The sequence below is a fragment of the Dendrobates tinctorius genome, unplaced genomic scaffold, assembly GCF_039654945.1.
Source record: "Dendrobates tinctorius isolate UK_male_01 unplaced genomic scaffold, ASM3965494v1 ptg000120l, whole genome shotgun sequence".
NCBI lineage: Eukaryota > Metazoa > Chordata > Amphibia > Anura > Dendrobatidae > Dendrobates > Dendrobates tinctorius.
In genome coordinates this window covers 6724398-6752383 of record NW_027361788.1, presented here as the reverse complement: position 1 = coordinate 6752383, position 27986 = coordinate 6724398, and the positions used below count along the sequence as shown (strand labels likewise).

Sequence of the window (27986 nt, the reverse complement as noted above, 5' to 3'; positions counted from 1 at the left end):
ATGCACGTGACCTTTGACCCCAGCAAAGGCGATCCCGGAGTGTTTTATCACATTGCGGTGGAGAACGCGGGCATCACGTTGCAAGCATGAGCATGGAGGACGTGGTGAAAGCGCTGGTACAGTCCACCGCCGTCCAGCAAGAAGCTAATCGGGTGATGATGGCCCAGCTGAAGGAGTTGGTGGACATGACAGTTACCGATCGTTCGCTTCTCCAGCAGGTGGCGCAGCGCTTCGCAAGCTTACCTGAGGTTAACCTGGAAGCCGAGTCGAGAGTGATTCACGTGAGTCGGTACTGGCAGAAGATGGCGACAGAAGATGACGTCGAGGCATACCTGACTACGTTTGAACGGACGGCGTTGCAAGAAAAATGGCCGAAGGCAAGATGGGCCGGCCTGATTGCCCCGTTTCTTTCCGGTGAAGCCCAAAAGGCTTATTATGACTTAGAGCCTGAAGCTGCACAGGACTTTGACAAACTGAAAGCCGAGATCTTGGCCCGGCTGGGAGTGACGACCGCTGTCCGTGCACAGAGAGTGCATCAATGGACTTATCAGCCGGATAAACCACCGCGGTCACAGATGTTCGACCTGATCCACGTGACGAAGAAGTGGCTACAACCCGAGGTGCTGACAGCGCCAGAGATAATCCAGAGAGTCGTCATGGACAAGTACCTGAGAGCTCTACCGCCAGCCCTGAGGAAGTGGGTAAGCCATGGAAATCCTACGACGGCAGATCAACTGGTGGATCTGGTTGAACGTTACTCCGTGGCGGAAGGACTCCGAGACGACGCTACCCCACCTCGTTCTTCATCATCTCCACGTGGAACCGGTAAGACTGTTCCAGGGAGTAGGGGAGATGGAAAAATCCCTAAGACAGTGGGGGAGGAAAACGGGACTGCCCACACTGCGAGGCCGAGAGTAACGAACTATGGTCTAAGCAAGGGGCCCGTTAGGTGTTTCCGCTGCCAAGAGATGGGACATATTGCTGCGAACTGTCCGGTCACTACTGAACCCATGCAGTGCGACGTCACAGACTCTAAAAACCGCATGTCTATGGTTGCACGGCTAGTGAGTGTGAATGCCGGTCAAAAGGATGTGGAAAAACACTTGTGTGATTTAACTGTTGATGGCAAAAATGTGGTGGCATTGTTAGACTCGGGAAGTGTGGTGACTCTGGTGAAGGCCAGTCTGGTGTCAGCCCCGACTGGACCATCAGACAAATTTTCTGTAACGTGTGTGCATGGAGACACCTGTTCGTACCTCACCACGGTCATATGCATTACAACTTCCTATGGGTCTGTGCAACATAAAGTGGGACTCGTCCCGGCGTTATTGCATGATGTTATCCTGGGCTGGGATTTTCCCCACTTCTGGCAATTGTGGGAGAATCAGTTGATGCCTTTGGGTAATAGTGTACATGATTCTTCTCCCATGGCGCGTGTGGGTCCCGAACCCCGGGAAGAGGTCTCCCCGGAAGACTCGGGGGAAGAGTCTGCGGGAAATGACCTGCAGTTCCCGTTTTCAGTCATGGCGGGTGATACGGAGGAGACCGGGGAAGAGGAGGAGGCTGACAGCCGTCCACCTCCCCGTTTGCTGGATTTAGAAGTTCAGAAAGATGACTTCCAAAGCGAGCAAATAAAGGATCCTACCCTTTCTCAGGCTAGGACAAATGTAAAAGTGATAAATGGGGTACCCGTAGAACCTGGCTCTAGGCTGGCATATCCTTACATGATTCTGGAGAATGATTTACTCTATCAGATGGAGAAAAAGGGGGAAGATACGGTGCAACTATTAGTCGTGCCAAAACCCTACCGGCGGCAGGTGCTGGACCTGGCCCACGGACATGTGATGGGAGGTCACCTGGGAGTCCAGAAAACCACCGAAAGGATATTACACTGTTTTGTTTGGCCAGGCATGCATCACGATATCCGTGTATATTGTGAGTCTTGTCCTGACTGCCAAGCCTCTGCACCTAAGCCCCGGTTCTGTAGCCCTTTGGTACCCCTACCTATTATTGAAGTCCCGTTTGAGAGGATTGGGATGGATTTAGTTGGGCCCCTTCCACGGTCTGCATGTGGACACCAACATATCCTGGTCATCTTGGATTATGCCACTCGTTACCCGGAGGCCATCCCTTTGCGTAACACGGCCACCAAGACGATTGCCAAGGAACTGGTGCATGTGTTTAGTCGGGTCGGTATACCAAAACACATACTCACCGACCAGGGGACCCCCTTTATGTCCAGGGTAATGAAGGAGCTCTGCCGATTGTTACAAATCGAACCGTTACGCACATCCGTGTATCACCCTCAAACAGACGGGTTGGTCGAACGGTTCAATAAAACTCTGAAGCAGATGCTGAGAATGGTGATAGACAAGGATGGGAAGAACTGGGACTATTTACTTCCGTATTTGCTTTTTGCCATCAAGGAAGTACCCCAGTCTTCCACGGGATTCTCGCCTTTCGAGTTATTGTACGCCCGACGTCCTCGCGGACTGTTAGACGTTGCAAAAGAAACCTGGGAGGGTCAGGTCACTCCGTTTAAAACAGTGATAGATCACGTCACACAAATGCAGGACCGTATTGCGGCTGTTATGCCTATCGTCAAAGAACACATGATACAGGCTCAAGGAGCCCAAAAAAGAATCTATGATAGGGGCGCCAAGATCCGTATGTTTGCACCCGGAGATAGGGTGTTGATCCTGGTCCCCACGGTGGACAGTAAGTTCCTGGCAAAGTGGCAGGGCCCCTTTGAGATCAAGGAAAGAGTTGGTGAAGTAAACTGCAAAGTATACCAGGCAGGTAAACGGAAACCTGAACAGATTTATCATGTAAATCTGATAAAGCCCTGGAAGGATCGGTCTGCCTTGTCAGCGGAGCTGGCCCGTCCTGTCTGCTCGCATACCGTACCGGAGGTATGGGTTGCAGAGACTCTCTCGGAGTGGCAAAAGACTGGCAATATATGTTTGGGGGCTATCTATTCCTTTGGGGTCTGCTCCAGGGCAGTTTAGATTACCCCTTTCTTGCTTTAGACTTAGTTAGCTCTAGGATCATCGTAGGTACGCTCCACGGCTACTGCTAGTTGTGTGGACAGGATCAGGGGTCTGCATCCGCTTAGTTACCAACCTCCCTGGTTTTCTGTGGCTTAGCCTGGGCCTGCTATCCTCCTCGGTGCCCATTCATAACAGAAATGTTTGTCAGCCCATATACTTAGTGTATGGCCATTACAAGTATAAGAGACCCACTCCTTTATAATGGGAACCTTTTTTCATGAGGCTCTCCTCTATATCTCTTCAAAGGGGCATTGGAGTGACTCCAATTTTTTGTTAGATCTTGCATTGATCCAAATACAAGGTATATAGTCAGGGTCTCAAATTGAATATCATATAAACACCCTCTAAAACAAGATGCTTAAATAAAAGAACCCCAGAAAAAGAGGGTTACACCACAAAGTGAAGACAACAAAGGCAAAAAAAAAATGTTCCCAGAAAAAACAAACAACTTTAAAATGGGGATCATACTAGGAGTCCCTGTTAAACACTAGCACTCACGCCTTCCTTACCGCAGAGGTTGGCACCCTAGGGGGGAGCGTTGTGGCGCCCTCGCTCAACGATAACTCTCCCTAGGGACCCTAGTGTACCCTACAGCCACTAGGGGCACCCCTTTCCCGATCCTAAAAGGACCCCTAGCACTATACAGAGGTAATTCCTATGATAAGGAGGACCCTATACCCCAGTTAAAAACATGTATAGGAACACACTGGCAATTAATTGGCGTTTCAAGGTGAAGATGAAATGCAGATTAGCAAGTCCTCCTTGATTCAGAGGATATAATGTCAATTAAATCACCATATAAGGCAAATAACCATAAGAAAGTTCTGACCGTTAAATGCACATTAACTGAGGTTTGTCAGGTAGCAAGTAGATGGTGCAAGGAATTGCCCTCAGATAAGTAATACATTTAGATCCACATTGGATCACAAACCTCTGAGTACACACCCACAATGCATACATGTATCACCCATTCGGGGTCCGACAATGGTGTGCATATCTAAAACAACTGGGATAATCAGATATCTATGATCTTAATACTCATCGTATCGCCCGCCATCTGCCAGCCAAATTATTGTGCCTCAACGCCTTTCGCCCCAAGTGGGCTCATCAGGAGGCCCGATCTCATCGTACAATGTGTCCTAACGTGGTACAGTAGCTAGGTCGCCTCGATAACCACCTCCATTTATACATACCACTTCCATAGTGCCTGCCAGCCATGGACGTCATGAGAGACACACCCCCTTCTCTCAGTGCGCATGTCAGTATCGATGTGTCCATATTTATTCTCAAGTCTCACCTCCTAACACAGTGCGCCATGGTTTCGTCAGCAGACCGGAAGGGAAAAGCTCACTTACTGGTCCCGGTTCCTTGAGCTGCTGAATTCGCGCCCACCCATTGCGCATGCTCCCACCGGCCGATATAAACATCTGGGACAGCGCTGTGGAACGCAGGCCTCACTCCATATCAGGAGCGCAGGCTCGTGATGAGTCGCATCCCCATGGCAACAAATGTTCTCTGCACAAGTCTAATAGGACACGTAGAGTGCAGACTCATATAGGGCCGCACCACCATCGGAGAAAACATAGAGATAGACATCAGATGTCTTTATAAATATCACGCTGATCACAAAAGACTCATGTCAGCCGACACATTAAAAATAAACTAATAATAGGCACATTGAAAACAAGAGGGGGTGGATTTTGTCTATATAAGACTCAACATTATGAGCTATTTCACATGCATTATAGGACTCATAGAACAATCAATCCATATTACAACGGCCCATTTTTACAGTGGTAACATAACAAGTGAAGATCTATATAACCATATAATTGCAGCCGCCTATATCTACACAAGATGATGGCAAAGTCTCTAGTCTATAGTCCCATGTGGTATTAGGAGGGGGACATGATACCCATAAATTCCTCATAGTGATCTATGAAGTTCCAAAAAATGGAACAGTCACAAAAAATTGAAAAACAATCCAGTTAACTACAGGGATCATAATAAAATTACATAACTAAGGCTAGTTTCACACTTGCTTTTTTTTGCAGCGCGTTTTTCCCGCAAAAAAACGCATTGAAAAAACGCATACATAAGCATACAACTGCTGCGTTTTTTTCAAGCATTTTTATGAGCATGCATGAAAAAAACGCAGCGTTTTTATGCGTTTGTATGCGTTTTTAGCGCGTTTTTACCGCGTTTGCGTTTTTTTCCAACATTTTTAGGTGGCCCCTCACACTACCCAAACCATGACTTTACTAACCCTAACCCTGACCCTAACCCTAACCCTAACCCTGACCCTAACCCTTAACCAAATCATACTTAACCCTAACCCAAACCCTAAACCCTAACTAACCCTAACCCTAACCCTAACCCTGACCCTAACCCTAACCCTGACCCTAACCCTAACCCTAACCCTAACCCTAACCCTGACCCTAGCCCTAACCCTAACCCTGACCCTAACCCTTAACAAAACCATACTTAACCCTAACCCTGACCCTAACCCTAACCCTAACCCTGACCCTAACCCTTAACCAAACCATACTTAACCCTAATCCTGACCCTAACCCTGACCCTAACCCTAACCCTAACCCTAACCCTGACCCTAACCCTTAACAAAACCATACTTAACCCTAATCCTGACCCTAACCCTGACCCTAATCCTTAACAAAACCATACTTAACCCTAATCCTGACCCTAACCCTGACCCTAACCCTAACCCTAACCCTGACCCTAACCCTAACCCTAACCCTAACCCTGACCCTGACCCTTAACAAAACCATACTTAACCCTAATCCTGACCCTAACCCTGACCCTAATCCTTAACAAAACCATACTTAACCCTAATCCTGACCCTAACCCTGACCCTAACCCTAACCCTAACCCTAACCCTGACCCTAACCCTAACCCTAACCCTGACCCTAACCCTTAACAAAACCATACTTAACCCTAATCCTGACCCTAACCATGACCCTAATCCTTAACAAAACCATACTTAACCCTAACCCTGACCCTAACCCTAACCCTAACCCTGACCCTGACCATAACCCTAACCCTAAACCCCCTTAACTAACCCTAACTCTAACCCAAACCCCTAAATTCCATGGTTTAAAAAAAAAAACGCATATGCAAAAAAACGCATACATGAGCATGCCAGTGCGCACATATGCGCATCCATAGGCTATAATGGCCATTTTTAGCGCAAAACGTGCGCATATGTGCGCATGCGCCTTTTTGCAGGGCCAAAAAATGCAACATGCTGCGTCTGGAAAATCCCAACGCACACCCCAAAAAAACGCAGCGCATGAAAATCGCATACATGCGCTGACCAGTGCGCAGGTATGCGCACCCATGTTAAATATAGGGGAAAAAACGCATGCGCAGGTGTGCGTTTTTTTCCAGCGCTAAAAAACGCAAATGTGAAACCAGCCTAAAGAAAACAGGCAAAGGACAACTGTTCGTTAATGCACTTGGGTTCAAGGCTCTCCATCCTAAAAATCCATTGAGTGACTCTCCGTCCGCAACACTGCAATTCTCCAATGCAGGTTCTTCAGCCTCAACACTGCAATTCTCCACTGCAGGTTCTTCAGGCTCAACACTGCCTTTCTCTGATGCAGGTTCAGCCTCAACATTGCAATTCTGAACTTCCGGGTCTCCAGCCTCAACACTGCAATTCTCCAATGCAGGTTCTTCAGCCTCGACATTGCAATTCTGAACTTCCTGGTCTCCAGCCTCAACACTGCAATTCTCCAATGCAGGTTCTTCAGCCTCAACACTGCAATTCTCCACTGCAGGTTCTTCAGCCTCAACACTGCAATTCTCCAATGCAGGTTCTTCAGCCTCAATACTGCAATTCTCCAATGCAGGTTCTTCAGGCTCAACACTGCAATTCTCTGATGCAGGTTCTTCAGCCTCAAATTGCAATTCTGAACTTCCTGGTCTCCAGCCTCAACACTGCAATTCTCCAATGCAGGTTCTTCAGCCTCAACACTGCAATTCTCCACTGCAAGTTCTTCACCCTCAACACTGCAACTCTCCAATGCAGGTTCTCCAGCCTCAGCACTGCAATTCTCCGAAGCAGGTTCTTCAGCCTCAACATTGCAATTCTCCAATACCGGGTCTTCAGCATCCATCAACACTGCAGTTCTTCACTGCTGGGTCTTCAGCCTCAAAGCAGCAATTTTCCACTTCCGGGTCTTCAGCCTCAACACTGCAATTCTCCACTGCCATTTCTTCAGGCTCAACTATGCAATTATCCTCTGCAGGTTCTTCAACCTCAAACCTGCAATTCTCCACTGCCGGGTCTTCAACCTAACCACTGCAATTCTTCAATGCAGGTTCTTCATCCTCAACACTGCAATTCACTGCATAGGCAAACAGTATGGGAGTACCAACTTCCTAATAATGGGAGAATTGCTTTCTAGTGACCATCCTGTGCGTCTGTACAAAAGGTTATTGGTGTGCGTTCATATTTGGGGCAGGGCAGGCCTTGCATTCATTTCATGGGCAAACAGTATGGGAGTACCAACTTCCTAATAATGGGAACATTGCTTTCAGGTGGCCATCCTATATGTTCTGTACAAAAGGTTATTTGGGTGCATCCACATTTGGGGCAGGGCAGGACATACTTCCATGTCATGGGCAAACAGTATGGGAGTACCAACTTCCTAATAATGAGAACATTGCTTTCAGGTGGCCATCCTGTACGTCTCTTTAAAGGGTTATTGGGGTGCATCTGTAAGCAGGTTGTAAAATGTTAAAATCACATTTCCCAGTGAATGCATTTGTCTTGGTTGAAAGCAATGATAAAGTTGAAAAACGCATCAAAAACGCTATGTGCGAACTTAGCCCAAGCTGTGGAGGAGAATTTTTGTTTTTGGTTATTTATTTTGCCTTATATACAAGACTTACATTGGGCTCGTTTCTCGTGTTGAGCACTCCAGCATTTTTATAACTAAAAGTCATTACAAACAGAGTGATCAATTTCAAGTGTTTATTTCTGTTAATGATGATTATGGCTTACAGCCAATGAAAACCCAAAAGTCATTATCTCAGGAAATTAGAATACTTTATAACACCAGCTTGAAAAATTATTTTAACATTTGAAATGTTGGCCTACTGAAATGTATGTTCAGTAAATGCTCTCAATACTTTGTCAGGCTCGTTTTGCATCAATTACTACATCAATGCGGTGTGACATGGAGGCGATCAGCCTATGACACTGCTGAGGTGTTATGGAAGCCCAGGTTGCTTTGATAGCAGCCTTCAGCTCGTCTGCATTGTTGGGTCTGGTGTCTCTCATCTTCCTCTTGACAATACCCCATAGATTCTCTATGGGGTTAAGATCAGGCGAGTTTGCTGCCCAATCAAGCACAGTGACACTGTTGTTTGTAAACCAGGTATTGGTGCTTTTGGCTGTGGAGATAGGTGCCAAGTCCTGCTGGAGAAATAAATTTCCATCTCCAAAAAGCTTTGTCATGTCCGTCATGTCTGTTTTGTCTCAAGAACTCCTGGAGCGATGAGCATGCGCATATCTTGTCAGCTATCCTGCTTGTTCCCTAGAGCAGTGTGCACACTCACCTCATGTCTGCTGAGCTGCAAGATGCCTGCGTTTCTGCTTTGCCTTCTGTGATCTCCTCGTCATGTCTAGAATCCCTGATCATGTGTCCTTCCTAGGATTCCTAGGATCCTGCACTGTCTGGTTCTGCAATCATCTCGTCATGTCTGAAACCTTGATCATGTGACGCTTCCTAAGATCCTGCACTGTCTGGTTCTGCAATCATCTCGTCATGTCTGAAACCTTGATCATGTGACGCTTCCTAAGATCCTGCACTGTCTGGTTCTGCACTCATCTCGTCATGTCTGAAACTCTGATCATGTGACCTTTCCTAGGATCCTGCACTGTCTGGTTCTGCAATCATCTCCATGTCTAGAATCCTTGATCATGTGTCCTTCCTAGGATCCTGCACTGCCTGGTTCAGTGATCATCTCGTCATGTCTGAAACCCTGATCATGTGACTGCGCTCTGTGATCTGGAGCATCTGAACTAGGAAGTTCTCCCCTGGTCCTGACCTGGAAGAGGAGATGCTGTGCCCTATATCAGACCTCCCCTATGCTCTCTACATGTGCAGGAGTATTGTGTTGTGTCCCTGCATGGCTGCTTGGTCTGTGGGGCGCTCCCTCTATTCTGTGCCCTTGCACCTAGCTCTGTAGTGCATCTCTGCACACGCTCCGTGCTCATATTCCGTCTCTTGTCTCGTGCCTTGTCTAGTGTTTGTCCTTCGTGCCATGTTTTGTCTTTGCCTTGCTTTGCCTTGTAGTCCTTGTTTGCTCTGATTCTGTTCCGTGTCTCTTTCCATGTTTCCTGTCTCGCTTTGCTTTGTGGCTTCAGGTACCCTGCCTCTGTACACTGTCCCTGTCGTGTTTCCTTACACGTGCAGGCCCCCGTCTCTGTGTCCTGTCCCTGACGTGTCTCCTTACACGTGCAGGCCCCCGTCTCTGTGCCCTGTCCCTGACGTGTCTCCTTACACGTGCAGGCCCCCGTCTCTGTGCCCTGTCCCTGACGTGTCTCCTTACACGTGCAGGCCCCCGTCTCTGTGCACTGTCCCTGACGTGTCTCCTTAAACGTGCAGGCCCCCGTCTCTGTGCCCTGTCCCTGACGTGTCTCCTTACACGTGCAGGCCCCGTCTCTGTACTCTGTCCCTGACGTGTCTCTCTACATGTGCAGGGCTCTGTCTCTGTACCCTGTCCCTGACATGTCTCTCTACACGTGCAGGCCTCCGTCTCTGTACCCTGTCTAGTCCCAAGGTTCTCCCTTGGCCCGGCTCTGGGCTTCGGCCTATGCTCCGCTGCTAGACTCTGTCCCTGTTCCTGACGTGCCTCTCTACACGTGCAGGTCTCCGCTCTGTACCCTGTCTAGTCCCAAGGCCCTGCCTTGGCCCGGCTCTGAGCTTCGGCCTACGCTCCGCTGCTAAACTGTCCCTTTCCCTGGCATACTCTCTGCATGCGCAGGTCTCTGCCTCGTTCTTTTTCTTGTCCCTGATGTTTCGTGCGCTCTTGCACTTTTCATACTAGGCTTTGCCGTGCGGTATCGCACCCATCTCTGTCCTGTACCTTTGCCTAGCCCTGTCTTGTGGCTCCGTGCCTCCATGCACGTGCCTGGTCGCCTGTGCCTGCCTGGCCTCTAGCCGTGCTCGCCTGTGTGCCTCAGCCGTGCCCCCGTCCAGTGCTAAAGTGGTTCCCGGCTGTGTGGCCCCGCAGCGGTCTCGCCTCTAGTCGTGCCCGCCTGCAACTGCCATCGTCGGTACTACCTGCCAGTGCCCCCGCCGTGGTCTCCGTGCTCTCTTGCACGCACGCTGGTTCTCGCACTGTGCCTTTTCGTGCTACTCTTGCACAAAGCCTTTTGCCTCTTTTGCTCTGCTCTTAACCCTAGTTTGCCTGCTGAATTCCGTAACCTGCCGACCGCTGCCAGAGGTCTGGACCTAGATGACTGCGGCCTGATGTCCGTAGCCAGATACCTGGACCCTGTCGGTCGATGCCAGTACCTCGGTTTCCGATGCCATTGTACCTGTCCCTGGCATGCCCTCGCACGCGCAGGCCACCGTCCTTGTGTCTCTCCATGGCGTGCCCTCGCACGCGCAGGCCACCGTCCTTGTGTCTCTCCCTGGCATGCCCCTTGGCATGCGCAGGCCTCGTCCTGTGAACCCGAACCTGGCGTGTCCATTGACACGCATCATGTCGTTAACCCTGTCTTGTTTCCTTGCATGGAACCCTGGCTGACTTTCGGATGTCCGGATCCTGATGATTGCCTACAGAGCTTCAGAACCTGATGCCCCGGCTGATCTTAGCTTGCTGTCCAGAGTCTGATGTCATCGTGCCTCCGCCTACCATCTGAACGTACCATGCTTGGACCTTGGCGTGCCCTTGCACGCACCTTGCTATGTTGTCCTTGTTCTGGTTTTGTTTGTACCTGATGTTATCCCTGAAGCCTTCCTTAAATGAAGTTTCTTTGAACTAATGTCTCATCTCGCCTTGTCTTGTTTCCCTGAGCCGGCCGTCTGGTCCAGCTGCCATGGTGGCTCACCCCCTTGGTCTTGCCCCTGACACTCCCTGTATAGGGGGTGGTTCTCACTAGGTTAGCTCGCCCTAGGTGGGTGGGTGCCACGGCCCAGAGGGTCCACTCATTCAAGAAGAAAGGACTCAGCGTAAGCTGACGCTCATCACAAGCATGTCGGCAGAGAGAAGCATGAAGTGCTCTAAAATTTCCTGGTGGATGGTTGCACAGACTTTGGTCTTGATAAAACACAGTGGATCAACTCCAACAGATGACATGGCTCCCCAAACCATTACTGATTGTGGAAACGTCACACTAGACCTCAAGCAGCTTGGATTGTGTGCTTCTCCACTCTTCCTCCAGACTCTGGGACTTTGATTTCCAAATGAAATGCAAAATTTACTTTCATCTGAAAACAACACTTTGGACCACTGAGAAACAGTCCAGTTCTTTTTCTCCTTAGCCCAGGTAAGACGCTTCTAGCGTTGTCTATTGGTCATGAGTGACTTGACACAAGGAATGCGACACTTGTAGCCCATTTCCTGGATACATCTGCTTGTGGTGGCTCTTGAAGCAATTGTGGCGCCCCTGAGGATTCAGTTGCCACAGAGGTACTGCACCTCCTCCTGAGGTGTGGTGCCCCACCGTCCAGGTAGGTTGGGGGCAAATGACCACGCTCCAACACTTGCATCCCACACAACACAGTAGTTCAGCAAAGCCACATTGCGGCTCCCTGCTTGGAGTGTAGCAGAGCACCTTTGGTGGCTCCCTGCTTGGAACACTAAGCGTGCTGGGAGGCGGGTGGAGTTAGAATACATAAAAGAGCGGGGAGGTTTAGAGTTTCAGGGAGTTCGGAGTTAGTCAGTGAGGAGTAAGGAGAGAAGATCCCTGGGAGAGGGATGGAGGAAGGAGGTGCTGCAGCAGAGCTCAGTGACCTGGGTCTGCTGGCACGGGAAAGGAAAGAAGGAGAAAGACATTGAACAGAAACTTGATCTTCCATAAGAAGGAAAGACTAGTATGGAACGTAGGAGTAAAGGGAACAGAGGACGTGGGTTAGAAAAAGAACCCTGCCTAGAAGTTCTAAGCGCAAGGCCGGGGCCCGGTCCCTGAGGTTGTATGGAAACTAATGGTTCTGCAGCAGACACCGGTGGAGTAGTGGGCTGTAAATGCACTACTCCCATCTCAGGCTTGGGGGCACAACAGCAACATTGATAGTGAGCCGGGACTTAAGAAGCAAGGAGTCCCTGATGCAGGCTACAGCTGTCTGCCGTACAAGGAAAGTTCTTGGGAACATCTGTCAGGAGGAACTCCAGTGTAACTCAGTACTAGGAGTACTTCACACTTAAAGGCACTATAGAGGAGACGTTCAGAAAGGCACATGTTGGTGGAGTGTTGGAAGGGAGCATTCCATCTGACCTGGAGGGTGACTGAGTCCCGGACCCGGAGGACACAGCACGGAGGCAGGCACCTGTGTGTACTACAGACTGTGAGTAAAGCTTTGGAACTACAAGCCCTGGTGTCCTCCATTCATTTCTGCGCTAACACACTCAGCACCGCTACATCTGGGTACCAGCTTCTACACCCCATGCGCCTCTCCTCTACCCCAACATCTACACTGCCCTGGGACTACAGCTTCACCTGTCCCGCTTTTACATCTTTGCTGCACCATACCATCAGTCCCAGCGGATCTGCATGCAGCTTCAGCTTAACATCTCCCTTGCCGAGCACCACAGGTGGCGTCACGAACTATTCATTCAAACCATTACATTCCCCCCCCATTACTTGGGCGCCCAGGGCCACGGACCGGGTCCCCGCTGCTGTGACACATTCCGCTGATACCGGCCCGGTACCGAGTACCCCACAGCCTTAGGAGGGCGACCCACAGTGACTCCAGCAGCAATCCACTCCTTGTGAATCTCCCCCAAATTTTTGAATGGCGTTATCTTAACAATTCTTTCAAGGCTGAGGTTATCTCAGTTGCTTGTGCATCTTATTCTACCACACGTTTTCCTTCCTCTAAGTTTTCCATTAATATGCTTAGATACAGCACTCTGTAAACAGCAAGCTTCTTTAGCAATGACCTATTGTGGCTTACCCTCCTTGTCGAGTGTGTCAATGACTGCCTTCTAGACATCTGTCAAGTCAGCAGTCTTCCCCATGATTGTGGAGCCTACTGAAACAGACTAAGGGACCTTTTTAAATGCTTAGGAAGCCTATGCAGGTGTTTTTTGTTAATGTCACGTACCCGCTTCTCAGCACGTGACTTGGGGTTGCGCCTGTAAGGGTTAATCTGTCTCCTCTCATTCAGTCCAGCATTCAACCTCTGTTCTATGCTGCAGTGGGAGCATAAATCACACCCCGACACAGACCACACACCCCGCTCCTACACGCTGCCACCACTCACCGAACACACGGGCGATGAGTCCCGGAAGTACTACTACTATGTGCGAGTCACTAGGAGAAAACATACTCTAAGGCTATGGATTCTTTAGAACAACAAGGTTCAGACTTATTAAAGTTTTAAGCTTTAATAGAAAAGGTATAGCGCCTACATTAAAATGGATATAAAAATGGAAATAAAAAGTGACATACAAATATGCAAAACAGCGATAAAACAAAAAGGGAGAAAACTTACAGAAATATCAAACTTTGCATCCTGATACTCTGTCACCTAGGGAGGGGGAATATGAAATGGAGCACAACAGCTAGGCTGCCCCTCACTGTGAACAGGTTTCTATGTGTACAGGCCTAATTTATAGACTAACATGGAGATCGGATTTCCAGACCAGCCTCTCATGTTAATATTATTCTAATCCTTGGTTTGTGACTGGACCATGGTTATTTTACCAATGAATAAATTATTTTCTTTGAACACTATTTGCGTGACCTTTCTCATACAGTAGATAGATAGTGTCAGGCTGCAATTGGTCTTCCCATTAAAGACACTAAGAGGTGTGAAGTGTTATCACTGTGTGGTTCTCAGTAAAGATGGTGAGATTGGAGACAGGAGACTGCCTTCTCAGGATAACATGAGGTCATAACCTGTGGAGAGCTGCAGTGCAAGGACAGATGTTAATTTACTGCTGGTCATACATGCATACATATACATATTTCACTAAAGTTAATTATTCTAATTTACTGAGATAATGACTTTTGGGTTTTCATTGGCTGAAAGACATAATTATCAACATTAACAGAAATAAACACTTGAAACAGATCACTCTGTTTGCAATGACTCTATATAATATATGAGTTTCACTTAATGATATTCTAATTTTGTGAGAAGCACCTGTATATACCTTTATACACACAAATGGGAGTGATTACATTTTAGTTTTACAGATTATTTTAATCCCTAAAACTTATAGCAATGGCGCAAGAGACAGACACTAAGGGTCGACAGTACACTCTCACTTCATCAGCGCACCTCCTTCCATAAAATTGCTATCGCTACAAAAATAAAAGGTATGTTTTTCAGAGTATGTCTATTTTAAATTATTATCAAAAAGGATTTAAGTGGATTGGTTTTGCACTGCTAAAGATATGAAGACTTCTATCCAAACAGGACTTGATAAAAAAGACTGGTTTATTCGACGTGTTTCAAAGTTCTATTTATTTCTTCATCAGGGAGTAACCATACTGTATTGCGCCATTTCTCCCACAGCTTTATCGTCTATTTTAAATTATTCTTATTTCTATGAAAATAAGTGCTTTCACTGTCCAAATCTAGTGGGAAAAAAACAAAAAGTGTTCGTACCTCATCCTTAAAAGGAAAAACTAGTCTTAAAAATACAATAAAGAAAGTGTATATTTTTTTCAACTGTACCATTACAGTTACACGAGAGACAAATATTGCATGATCAAAGATAATGTTAAGCATCTGTCACTCACTTGTAGCCACCATCTGAAATAGATGCCTCTCTGTGAATGAATTTGTGACTCTGGTCTCCAAATACATGTTGAAAGGAGTTTAAACTTGACCATGTGTTCACCACAGCAACCTCAGATTGACCTGAAGTGACAGAAGAAGTCATGGATAAGAAGTGACTTACTGCACACCACACTTAAAAAATTTTAAAAAATTCTGGAAAACAAGGTGTCATGTCCATATGTCTTTCTATAAATTGTTGTGCCAATTATGGTCTCCAGCTTTATTTTTCCATCAACTCCTGGACATCCATATGTCACACTGGATCTCTTAACTTATAGTAAACATAATGTTACAAATTTCTCTTAAAATGTTCATCTGGTTTTTGCACCACAATGTCTTGACGGCAAAATGTTGATATGGCCATGGGCAGCAATCTATTCAAAAACAGATGCTATTGTGTGGCGCCCCTGAGGGTTCAGCCACCACAGAGGTACTGCACCTCCTCCTGAGGTGTGGTACCCCACCATTCAGGTAAGGTGGAGACACCTGACCACGCTCCAACACCTACATCCCACGCAACATAGTAGTGTAGCAAAGCACCCTTTGGTGGCTCCCTGCTTGGAACACAAAGCATGCTGGGAGGCGGGTGGAGTTTAGTTTGCACCCAAAAGAGCGGGAAAAGGATAGGATTTAGTCAGTTAGTCACAGGAGTCTGACGAGGTCAGTCTGTGAAAGGAGATCCCCTGAGTGGGATGGATGAAGGGAGTGCTGCAGCTGACCTCAGTGATCTGGGTCCGCTAGCACAGGAAAGGAACATTAATAGAAAGCCTGACTCTACATAAGAAGGAAAGAATTAGTACGGAACATGAGGAGAAGAAGAGAACAAGGATCAGGGATAGAGGAGAACCCGTCCCAGGTTCTAAGCGCAAGGCCGGGGTTCGGTCCCCGAGGTTGTATGGATACTAATGGTACTGCAGCAGACACCGGAGGAATAGAACCTGTCACTGCTTTATTCCCACACAAGGCTTGGGGGCACAACAGTAACGTAAGTGAGCCGGGACTAGGTTGTAAGGAGTCCCTGAAGCAGGCTACAGCTGTCTGCCGTACAAGTAGAGTTCATAGGAACATCTGACAGGAGGAACTCCAGTGTAACTCAGTACTGTGAGTACTTCACTAAAGGCGCTAAGAGGGAGACGTTTAGAAAAGGCACATATGTTGGCGGAGTGTTGGGAAGGAGTACTTCATCTTCCCTGGAAGTTGGTTGAGCACGGCACGGATGTGGGCACCTGTACCTGCAACAGACTGTGAGTAAAGCTTTGGAACTGCATGCCCTGGTGTCCTCCACTTATTCCTGTGTCAACCTGCCCAGCACTGCTACATCCCTTGTGCCCAACACTACACCATCTAAGTGTCACTTCACTTACTCTGCCCTGGGACTACAGCCCTGCCTGTGGAGGGCTATAACATCATTGCTGGACCACACCATCTGTCCCAGAGCATCTGTCTGCAGCGTCGGCTTAACATCTTCATTGCCGAACACCACAGGAGGCGTCACGACTCATTCATTCATAGACTCCAATCATCATAAGCACACTGAACTTCCCCCCCTTTTACAACGGGCGCCCAGGGCCACGGGCCGGGTCCCAGCTGCCATGACATCTCCCATTGAAGCTCATCGGGCCCGGTACCGAGTACCCAACAGCCCTGGGAGGACAACCCAACTTGGCGTCACGAACAGGATGACAAAGCCCGGTGCCACCGGGTTCTGTGTGCCTACAATTTATTGGACTTAAAAAAACTTGTGGAAATGTGCAAAAGACCCAATTTGATAGACTGTATAATGAACGCTAAAAATGGCCGCCGGGGAAGAAGGGCGTGACAACATGGGTGGTCCTAAAAAAAGACAGCTAACTGTCCTGGGCCTCCCCTGCCTGAACTTCTATGCAACTGCAACATGGCCCACCCCCTGTGGGGTTCATATACTGGCTTGGTATGGAGGAGTAGGAAGAAGATGCCGCCCCCAGGAGGAGGAGCAAGAGCCGGTGGCGGGAAAGGAGTCCAGACAGGAAGAAGTTGGAAGAGAGAAAGCCATGATGGAAGGAGAGAGGAGGCCTGAAGAGCGAAGGGAGGTTGAGCTGAATCTCCCCGGCGTAATGGCTGAAGGCTCCGATCTGGCTTCCGGCATGAACCTTCAGCAGCTGGAGGATGAGATAGCCCAGCTGACCACCTGTCTGCGACTGAGGCAGGAGGTGTTATGGAGGATGAACTGGCAGCACGCCCAGGAGGGGCCTCCATCAGCGGTACCCCAGTCACCGGTACCCGCCACTGCTGCACCGGATCTCCCCCAGGCAGACCCCATGGAGCCTGCGGCTGCTGCAATATCATCGGCAGCGTCTATCACCATTTCCCCACTGCCATCACCGCTGGGTGAGGCCTGCCTGGAGGAGTTGTCCGAGGGCCTGGGAGCTGAAGAAGTTGAGCTCCCGCCTGGACCTGACGCGGCTTCGCAGGTCCCACCAGAGACCCCTGCGGACCCGGCGCCGCCATCTGCTCCACCATCGTCTCCGACCTTGAGTCCGGCGGCGCCAGTGAACATCGTACGCCGCTGGGAGGCTCCAGGTATGATCGCTACCCCTCCAACGGGTTACCCCTCGAGTTTTCCTATAGTGAGGCCAGCATGCTTGAACTCCACATGTGACAATTAGTTGAGCTATGCTCTCAATTCAGAAGCACCAAGCTTACTGCGATGGGGAAGTGGAAGAAATCCCTGCTAAAAAGAGTGAGACTGGAACAGGCGCGTCCCATTCGACATCGTCTGATCTCAGCAGAAGAGTCTGAGCAGCTGATGGGTGTCACTATGCATCATGGGTTCCCTTTGCCACAGATTCAGGATCCCCACCTCTCCCCCTACAAGCGCCCACAAACGCCAGTGACACCAGATGTCAGGCCAAAAGTCAAGGCAGTGGTGCCGCTAACTGCAGTACTGCCTGAAATTGAGGAACAACATCCCTTGGTACCAGGTGCAACTCCTGCAGAACCACAGGCAACAGAGATACCACCAGCAGCAGTTGACGTGTTACCCTCACAGGCAGCAGTTGCTCCCGCTGCTCTTCCATCTACACAAGCAGATGCCAACCTCACTCCCGGAGAAAAAAGAGTACCTGCAATTTGTAAACAGCCAACAGGAAAAGGATTTCCAGAAGTTCTCCCCTGGAAGCAGCAGCCCAAGTCAACAGCTTCCAGCACCCCAGGAGGGGAACACCAACACCAACACTAAATAAAATAACTAACTCTGTTACCCAGGAGGGTATTTGCACCATTGTGCCTGTTTTTCTATTTTTCTATTTTTTTTGGTTATCATGATGTTTCCAGTTTTGTTGCCCAGTTTTATTGGCAGCATTTTTCTTATTGAACTGCAGTGATCATGAACTTGGAGTGAATCACAAACTTTATTGTATATAGTTGCACCTCTTTAGGTGCCCTTTCTTGGTTTTACATAAGTCTTTTAAGAATAAGGACTACCTCATTAAGAATAAGGACATTTCAAGACATCTTGGCTGGATCAATGTCTATATTGCACTTATTAGTAATGTCTAGCATTTTTGATAGAGAAAGTAAATAGTGAATGTTTTATAGAGAGTAGACCAATGCTTTGATATTTGAATAAAGATTTGAAAAACTTGCAGGTGACGAACCCGGCATCAGCGGTTGTCACTTAAGGTTAATAATAATAGGAAGTAGAAAATTTGAAAGAAGAGATGAAGAATAAATGTGTTGATGATAATATGTGAAGTGGTAGTGAGTTACTGCCAATAGCACTTTTGAATTAGGTACTGTATGAAAATATAGATAGCTAGTTAAAAATTGTTTTGCAACGTTCAAGAAACAGTGCCTCTCATATTGAGAAGATTAGATAAGAATTGTTTACTAAGCATTACAAAAAATTTTTGTATGTTCCTGTATTTGTCAGCCTTTGTTTTCTTGCAGCCCGCGGATGTGCTGTGTTTAATGGGGGGGTATGTGGCGCCCCTGAGGGTTCAGTCGCCACAGAGGTACTGCACCTCCTCCTGAGGTGTGGTACCCCACCATTCAGGTAAGGTGGAGACACCTGACCATGCTCCAACACCTGCACCCCACACAACATAGTAGAGCAGCAAAGCACCCTTTGGTGGCTCCCTGCTTGGAACACAAAGCGTGCTGGGAGGCGTGTGTTTAGTTTGCACCCAAAAGAGCGGGAAGAGGATAGGATTTAGTCAGTTAGTCACAGGAGTCTGATGAGGTCAGTATGTGAAAGGAGATCCCCTGAGTGGGATGGATGAAGGGAGTGCTGCATCCGACCTCAATGATCTGGGTCTGCTGGCACAGGAAAGGAACATTAATAGAAAGCCTGACTTTCCATAAGAAGGAAAGAATTAGTACAGAACGTAAGGAGAAGAAGAGAACAAGGATCAGGGTTAGAGGAGAACCCTTCCCAAGTTCTAAGCAGGGCGACCCAACTGTGCTTATTGCACAAAGCCACCTAAGGCATCCTTAACACTAAGAATAAGGACCTGTTACCTGCTCACAAAAATAGAGTTAACTACCTTGTGAAACTCCCTTAACTCCTAAGATTCTGCCACTGTTTTCCGTTTTGAACTGGGTCACTCCATTGCACAGATATTCAAATTTGTTGCTTTGGAGAGCAGTGAAATCTTTGCTTGTAGTGCAATGGATCATTTGTTCCAGAGTCTTCTGTGGGGTTGTTTAAAGCAGGTAAAGCAGGTAAACGGATGCAGTTATGCAAAGGTGCAGAGCAAGGGTTAATAGGAGTGCGGTTTAATTAACAATAATGAACTCCTCGCAGGGAGATAACAGGAAGAGGAAAGACAGGTTAAACAGTATAAATGTGGTTCAACGCAACAGTCTTTCTATCAACTTTAACTTATCATGACTTCGCTGTCTTTTAGTTGCCTGTAGTTCAATAAATGATGTAATGCAGGCGGAGGCCGACACTGCGTCTTCAGGCTTTCCCGCTCAACACACGATCACACTTCTGGCGGCAGCTGGTGGTCTCCGGTTTTGCCCGCTGAGCCCCTAGTCCATTAAACTGCAGAACCAAATTGTGAAGCTCCACACAAATCTCTCCTCGGCGTGTGCTACCCTGCGCACCCGCCAACAACTGAATGCATGCACCACGATCTCTCACTTGGCGCTCATCCCTTGGTACACCCGCCAGTACCTGAACACCTGCATCGCGCTGCTACACAAGGCGCCTGACTCTCTGTGTGCCCAACAGTACCCGGGAGACCTCACTGACCCTGTCCTGGGTCTCTGCTCTGCGCTTCAACTGGCTCCGCAGCGTGCAGACGGTCCCTGCTCTCTCTGCTTCGGTGGGAACTTTCTGCCTTTTCCCACGCAAAACCATGCCAACTCCCCTCGCTTACCACTCCCCATCCTTTCATGTCATGGGTTCTTTCCGTCTCCTCTTTCCTTCTCCCCTACAACACTGGACGAGGCCTCACCAGTTCCGGATCTGGTGTCACAGCCCAGTCTTTTTCCTTAAGCGCCTGTTCTCCTTTAACTCATCATTCCCTCGGGTGAGAGCTCCTTCATGAGGCGTTCACATTCTTCCACTCCTTGAATGATTCTCTGCCAGATGAATTGATCCAGTGCATAATAGGTGGGAGGAACTTCAGCTGTTGTCCGCTCCGATCGGTGTAATCCAGGTTGACTGATAGGAGGCGAGGGGATATTTTGGTCCGAGGAGCCTGCCAGTTCTGTCGCTTCAAATGGAGGCACCTCAGTGCTCACTTCCCTGGGGGTGGTAGACAGTGAATTATTAATGTCTATGGGCAAGACTAGAATCTCTTTTTCGTCAAAGTCGGAAACTGCTGAAGTTGGTGTATCGGTGATGTTCGGGGCTTCTTTTCCTTCTCTTCTTTTCCTTCTTCAGGACCCTGGGACAGGCAAGGCCACAACATGCTACGATGAACTATCCAGGTAGGTGCTCCTTCCTCCTATTCAGGCTGGATTCATACACCGGCATGGCCGTATTTGCCACTAGGCACTCGTGGGCCTGTGCCTGGGGCGGGACTCTGCAGGTGGGGCGGCACCTGAGCAATGTTTTGTTTTTTTTAAGTCCGGGTCGGTCCATCCCTCCTCCCTTGTCCCTCCTCCCCCCTCCCTTGTCTCTCCTTCCCCTTCCCTCGATGACATCATACTCACCTCCTCCAGCGGTGCCGATGATCTCTGGCGCCAGCATGCTTCTTCCTGTGTGCGCGGTCACGTGCGCTCATTACAGTAATGAATATGGACGCCAACCACTCCAATAGGCGTGGCGTCCATATTCATGACCTTAATGAGTGGTACCACGTGACCGCGCGCACAGGAAGAAGCATAGCATATCGGTGCCGGCTGGAGGTAAACAACGCAGGGACCGCGTGACACGGACTCAGGTGAGCCCGCGGGGGGGGAGAGGAGGAGACTGAGCCCAGAGCCATGCATACATGGGAGGGGGGAGACTGAGCCCAGAGCCATGCATACAGGGGGGGAGACTCAGCCCAGAGCCATGCAGACAGGGGAGGGGGGAGACTGAGCCCAGAGCCATGCATACGGGGGGGAGACTGAGTCCAGAGCCATGCATACGGGGGGAGGAAGAATAAGCCCAGAGCCATGCATGGGGGGGAGAATGAGCCCAGAGCCATGCATAGGGGGGAGAATGAGCCCAGAGCCATGCATACGGGGGGGAGAATGAGCCCAGAGCCATGCATGGGGGGGAGAATGAGCCCAGAGCCATGCATACGGGGGGGAGAATGAGCCCAGAGCCATGCATACAGGGGGGGAGAATGAGCTCAGAGCCATGCATACAGGAGGGGGGAGAATGAGCCCAGAGCCATGCATGGGGGGGAGACCAAGCCCAGAGTCATGCATATGGGGGGGGACTGAGCCCAGAGCCATGCATACAGGGGGGAGACTAAGCCCAGAGCCATGCATACATGGGGGGAAGAATGAGCTCAGATCCATGCAAATGGGGGCAGGAGAATAAGCGCCGGGGGGGAATGAGTTCTGGGGGGGGAATGAGCGGAGCCTGCACTGGGGAGATGGCTAGACTGGGGAAACGGGTGCACTGGGGAGATGGCTGCACTGCGGAGATGGGTTCACTGAGGAGATGGCTGCCCTGGGGAGATGGCTGCACTAGGGAGATGGGTACACTGAGGAGATGGCTGCAGTAGGGAGATGGGTGCACTGAGGAGATGGCTGCACTGGGGAGATGGCTGCACTGGGGAGATGGCTGCACTGGGGAGATGGCTGCACTGGGGAGATGGCTGCACTGGGGAGATGGCTGCACTGGGGAGATGGCTGCACTGGGGAGATGGCTGCACTGGGGAGATGGCTGCACTAGGGAGATGGCTGCACTAGGGAGATGGCTGCACTAGGGAGATGGCTGCACTAGGGAGATGGCTGCACTAGGGAGATGGCTGCACTAGGGAGATGGCTGCACTAGGGAGATGGCTGCACTAGGGAGAAAGGCTACTTTCACATCAGCGATTTTTGCCAAAATGTCTGCATTAGTCATACTCATCATTGGGGGAGGCAGCACTAAAAGTGCCTAGGGCAGCACAAACTCCAAATACGGCCCTATACACCGGCCTGTCAGAACCAACTTGGCGTGTCACTCTATGCAGGGTTTTCTCCCATTGGTGTTCCAGTTTTCCTCGGGGCCGCTTGTTCCGGATCATCACCTGATCTCCTGCTCTCAAAGCAGTCCATCGAGTAGGCATCATTTCATGGTGCTGAAGTTCTTGGAACTTCGTCTGCACCAGCCGGTGAAGAGTCTGTATTCGATGCCGGTGTTCCCGAACTCAAGAAGACACCACCATCTGCGGGTAGTCGTTGTCTGGGTCTAGCCCAGCTAAGTGATCTCTCGTCCTTTTCGCCCAAACAGAAAGATATACAGTGCATATCTCGTTGTACTGTGCAGTCAATTGTTGTACACCCACACCAGTTCAGCCGTTTACTCAGGCCACCGTATCTTCCGATCTTCGTCCAATGTTCAGAGCATCTGGATCAACATCCGATTAAAACGTTCACAAACTCCAGTCCTCTGAGGATGATAGGGCATAGTTCTTGACTTCTCAATCCGGTACAAACAATGTAACTCTTCCATCGCTCGGCCTTGGAAGCAAGCGCCTTGGTCAGAATGTATCCTTTTCGGGCAACCGTACACCCGAATGACATCTCAGCAAATGGCCTGTGCAGCAGACTCAGCAGTCTGGTCCCAGGTTGAAGTCACTACAGCAAACTTGGTGAAGAGGTCGGTCATCACCAATGTCCATCCTCGAGAAGTCGCCCGGCCCACAGCTAAGTAGTCAATCATCTATATCTCCAAGGGGGCAGAAGTCACGATGGTCTTCGTCGGGGCCCTTTGCTTTGGAGTTTTAGCTAGTTCACAGCTCCAACATCATTGACAGGCCTCCTCTACTGCAGTCCTCAACTGGGGTTGATACACCAGCTTCTGTAGCCACTGGAACATCTTCTCTGGACTGAGGTTAGTCCCTCTCATAGGCCTCCGTAGTCACCACGCGGATTAAATTTTCTGGGAGCAATACTTGCCAAGTGACCCCCAAATCTCGTAATAGCTGTACTCTTCTGTATAGCAATCCATCTTCCAACTGGAGCCTCTCCCAGTGTCTCAGAATCTGCAGAGCCTCTGGGGACAGAGCGTTTCTCTCTCGCTGGCTGGGAAGTTGATTCAGGCCACCCACGCCTCAGCTGAGCAAGTTCTTTATCTGCTTGCTGGAGTTGCACCCAGTCATCCTGAGGTCGTCCCAGCACCCATTCTCCAGACGCCTCTATGATCTGTCCCTGCATCGCCACCAATGACCTAGCAAGGTCCGGAAACCTGGAATCTCTTCTGCCTCCAATTCTTCATTTCTGTTGCATTCGGGCCACTCATGAGTCATTCTCGAGAAATCATCAGCATGTCTATTCCCGGCGATGGCCCGGTAAGCGATTTTGTATCGATATTTCGCCATGCGGGCCACCCATCGTTGTTCTAAGGTCCCCAATTTTACATTTTCCAGGTGAGCTAGGGGATTATTATCAGTACGCACCAGGACTTTGAACCCTGACATATATTCTGCAAACTTTTCAATCATTGCCCACACCAACGCCAGCAGTTCCAACTTGAAGGTAATTGTCCGAGTTTTGTTCTGAGTCGTGAAGAGCCCTGCTCGCATAGGCTATCATTCGTACATTTCCTCCCTGCAATTGTGATAGAATGGCCCCTAGACCATGTAGGCTTCTGTCAGTGTGAAGGATGAAGGGCTGTGAGAAATCCGCATAGACGCGTATTGGGGCCTCTGTCAAGGCCATATTCAAGGCTCTGAAAGCTTCTTCCTGACTGTTTCCTCAATCAATAGCTCGATTCTTCAAAACAGACGGCACTCCCTTTTGTAATTCCAATAGCAGATTAGTGAGATGAGTGAAATTGTTCATGAATCTTCGGTAGTACCCGGTAAGCCCCAAGAAGGTCCACACGTCCTTCACCAGATACCAATATGTCCCAAATACTCAATTTGCTGGCGGAAAAGATGGCATTTTTGAGGCTTCACCTTCAGGCCGTGACTCTGCAGCCGATTCAACACTTGTTCCAGTCGCCGAAGATATTCTTCAAAGGTGGAAGACAATGATGTCATCGAGGTAAATTAGTGTTGCTTCAAAATACTAGTCTCCCAAGCAGCTCTCCATCAACCGCTGGAATGTCCCGGGGGTGTTGGTCAGGCCAAAGGGCATCCTATTAAACTCAAACAATCCCATAGGCAGTATGAACGCCATCTTCGGCCAGTTGTGTTCAGCCATGGGCACCTGCCAGTACCCACTGGCCAGATGCAGGGATGAAAAGTACTTCGCCTTTCTCAGGGCAGACAGTGATTCATCAATGCTGGGCAATGAATAGAAGTCCCGCATTGTACAAGCATTCAGTTGTCTGTAATCAACCCAAAAATGCAGAGTTCCATCCTTCTTCTGGACTAAAACGATTTGTGCCGCCAACGTGCTCTGACTTTCCCATATGACCCCGCTCTGGAGCATGTAAGCTAGCATCTGTGCTGCATCCTTTTACATCTGAGGAGGTATCTGCTGATATCTTTCCTGAACTGGTGCAGCACTTCCTGTAAGAATTTCATGGGTGATAGCTTGAGTGCACCCAAAGTCATCTTCATGAAGGGCAAAGTCCTCGATATCGCTCTAATACAGCTTCCACCTGTTGTACCTGCTGGGGCAAGAGTCCCGACAATTCGGCCCGTATATGCTCCAAAATTCAGCGACCCTCCTTTGTGCTTTCAGACAGGTGCTCCGATGTCATTGTAATGCTTAGGGTCCATGGATCTCCTTGCATTACCGCCAACTGCACGGCCTCCGGTTGCACCAGTTCTTCTGGCGTTCCCAGGACCTGAGCCACTTCACTCTTAGATGAAAGGTTGAGGCTATCTTCTGCCAGGTTGATGCACCGCACTACAACAGTACTGTCATGGACTTTGGCTAATGTCTGAGCTATGAGTAGTTCTGGGGGTATCTGATCCAGCGATGTTGGCTTTATCTGCACCTCCACCCCCTCGAGGGGTGAAAAGGCTCGTACCGGCAACGTGAGCATGGTCTGACCAGTGCGGTAGAGTAAGATTAGCAGCTGCAGGAACCATGACCTTTCCTAGAACTTTTCCTCTGCTTAACATTTTCTGAGCCTGGGCAGCTCGAATCAGTTGTTGAAATACCTTTCTTTGGGGAGTTTGTGGGCTCCAACAGTCCTAAAAGACCTTTTGTGGCTCACTGATCAGGAGAGATCCGATTTCTTTCAGCACATTCATCCCGAGAGTCACTGCAGGCCCGCTACTGACATCCTCGGCAACTAAAACGACTCCTTTTCTGCCTACATCCTTCCCACACGCTCTAATCCCCATCCAGACCACCCCTGCGACTAGGAAGGGTAACTGGTTGGCGGATGTCAGTCTGATCACTCAGCCCCACTCTGGCCGCGCCACTTCTGGAAAATGGCATCTAAAGTAAGCTTCTGGCATAGTGGTCACTTGCGATCTGGTGTCAATTAAGCAATGAACTGCTCGCCCATTCACTTCAGCCCAGACGGTAGGGCTCATAGAGATTAAACCTCCGGGACTCCCGTCTCTCCTCCCTGGTCTTTCTGGCTCCGGGCTGCGTCCCCCAACCACAGAGTCCACTAATTTAACAGCTACCATGTTAGGGACCTTCCCCGTATTGCACAACCTAGGGCATAGTGTCCCTTGTTCCCACACTTGAAACAAGTCGGATTCCATTCTGCACGGGGCTGTCTCGTTCCTGGACGAAGCTTGATGAACAAGTGGGACTCTGAATCGCTTCTCTCTCTAGATGGATTTTAGGCTAAAGCGGGCACTCTTCTAAGGCTGGTCAACTCTTCGCGCGTTTCCCGTATTTCCTTCCAGATTTACCGGGTCCACTCTGGTTCAGTCGAGGGAGGGGTGAGTACCTCATTGCTCCGGACTATCCCTGCCAAGGCTGCCTTCCCCTGTTCCTGCTCTCTCATGCGCGCTTCCGCCCCTATTTCTAGGAAGGTCATACGTGGTTTAGTGCGCAGGCGCTCTTGCAAGGCTTGTTTAAGCGGTGCGTCCCAGAGGCCCGCCACAAACTGATCCCTCAGTATTACATCATGAGGTCCAACTCCTATAGCCCCCACATCATCCAATTTAGCGATACGCGCATTCACTTCCTGCAGTGCATTAATGTACTGAGTCACAGACTCCCCCTCTCTCTGGACATGGTGAAACAGTTGCATCCGTAATTCCCCAATGTTGGTCGGATCCCCATGCATCTCTTCCAGGATCTGCATCACCTTGTCCAGAGTATTCCGTTCATGGGGAGGGCAAAATATCATGGAACACTGAGCTTCACCATCCAGGGCCATCACAGCAATCTCCACTTGCATAGCAGGGGTCATAGGATGCATCCTCAACATGCTTTTAACCTGCTCAGTCCAGTATCACAGCATTATATTACTCCCCGTAAATTTTGGGAGATTGCTGAGCATGGCCCCCAGTGGCAAGCTAGACGTACAGTTGTGGCCAAAAGTATTGACACCCCTGCAATTCTGTCAGATAATACTCAGTTTCTTCCTGAAATTGATTGCAAACAAAAAAATTTTGGTATTATTATCTTCATTTAATTTGTCTTAAATGAAAAAACACAAAAAGAATTGTCCTAAAGCCAAATTGGATATAATTCCACACCAAACATAAAAAAGAGGGTGGACAAAAGTATTGGCACTGTTCGAAAAATCATGTGATGCTTCTCTAATTTGTGTACCGTATATACTCGAATATAAGCCGAGATTTTCAGCCCGTTTTTTTGGGCTGAAAGTCCCCCTCTCGGCTTATATTCGAGTCATATACACCGGGGGGTCAGAGGGGGGAGGGGGAGCGGGGGTGTCAGGTCATACTAACCCGTCCTGACGCTGTCTCTTGAGCCCCCAGCTTCTCCCAGTGCTCTCTTCCTGCCTTCAGCGGTCACGTGGAGCCGCTCATTAAAACTCATGAATATGCGCATATAATGAGTTTTAATGAGCGGCACCACGTGACCGCTGAAGGCAGGAAGAGAGAGCGCGGAGAAGCTGGGGGCTCAAGAGACAGCGTCAGGACGGGTAAGTATAGCGATACTCACCTGTCCTGCGTCCAAGGCCGCTTGCTACCGTCCGTCATCGGTCAGTGACTTCAGACAGCAGAGGGCGCGGTAACGTGTTAGTGCGCGCCGCGCCCCCTGCAGTCTGAACGTCACTGACTGATGACGCGGCAGATAGCAGTGAGCAGCCATGGACGCAGGACAGGTGAGTATCTGACACCCAGCGACGGAGAGGTGAGTATGTCATTTTTTTTATTTTTACATGCTGCAGCAGCGGCAGCACATGGGGAAATAATCTTAAGGAGCTTCTAATGGGGGCAGCACATGGGGAAATAATCTTAAGGAGCTTCTAATGGGGGCAGTA

At 49.3% G+C, this 27986-nt stretch overlaps 1 protein-coding gene across 1 annotated transcript in view; it reads right to left on the bottom strand.

The window, feature by feature from the left end:
* Positions 1-27986, bottom strand: part of ADGRD2 (adhesion G protein-coupled receptor D2) — a 739028-nt gene that overhangs the window by 620650 nt on the left and 90392 nt on the right. Inside the window, exons 12-15 of the mRNA XM_073541421.1 lie at positions 26478-26972; positions 25359-25613; positions 19558-19708; positions 14998-15118 (exon numbers count right to left, since the gene is read on the bottom strand). Coding sequence (XP_073397522.1) covers positions 14998-15118; positions 19558-19708; positions 25359-25613; positions 26478-26972 — 1022 coding nt within the window. The remainder of the gene's footprint in view (positions 1-14997; positions 15119-19557; positions 19709-25358; positions 25614-26477; positions 26973-27986) is intronic.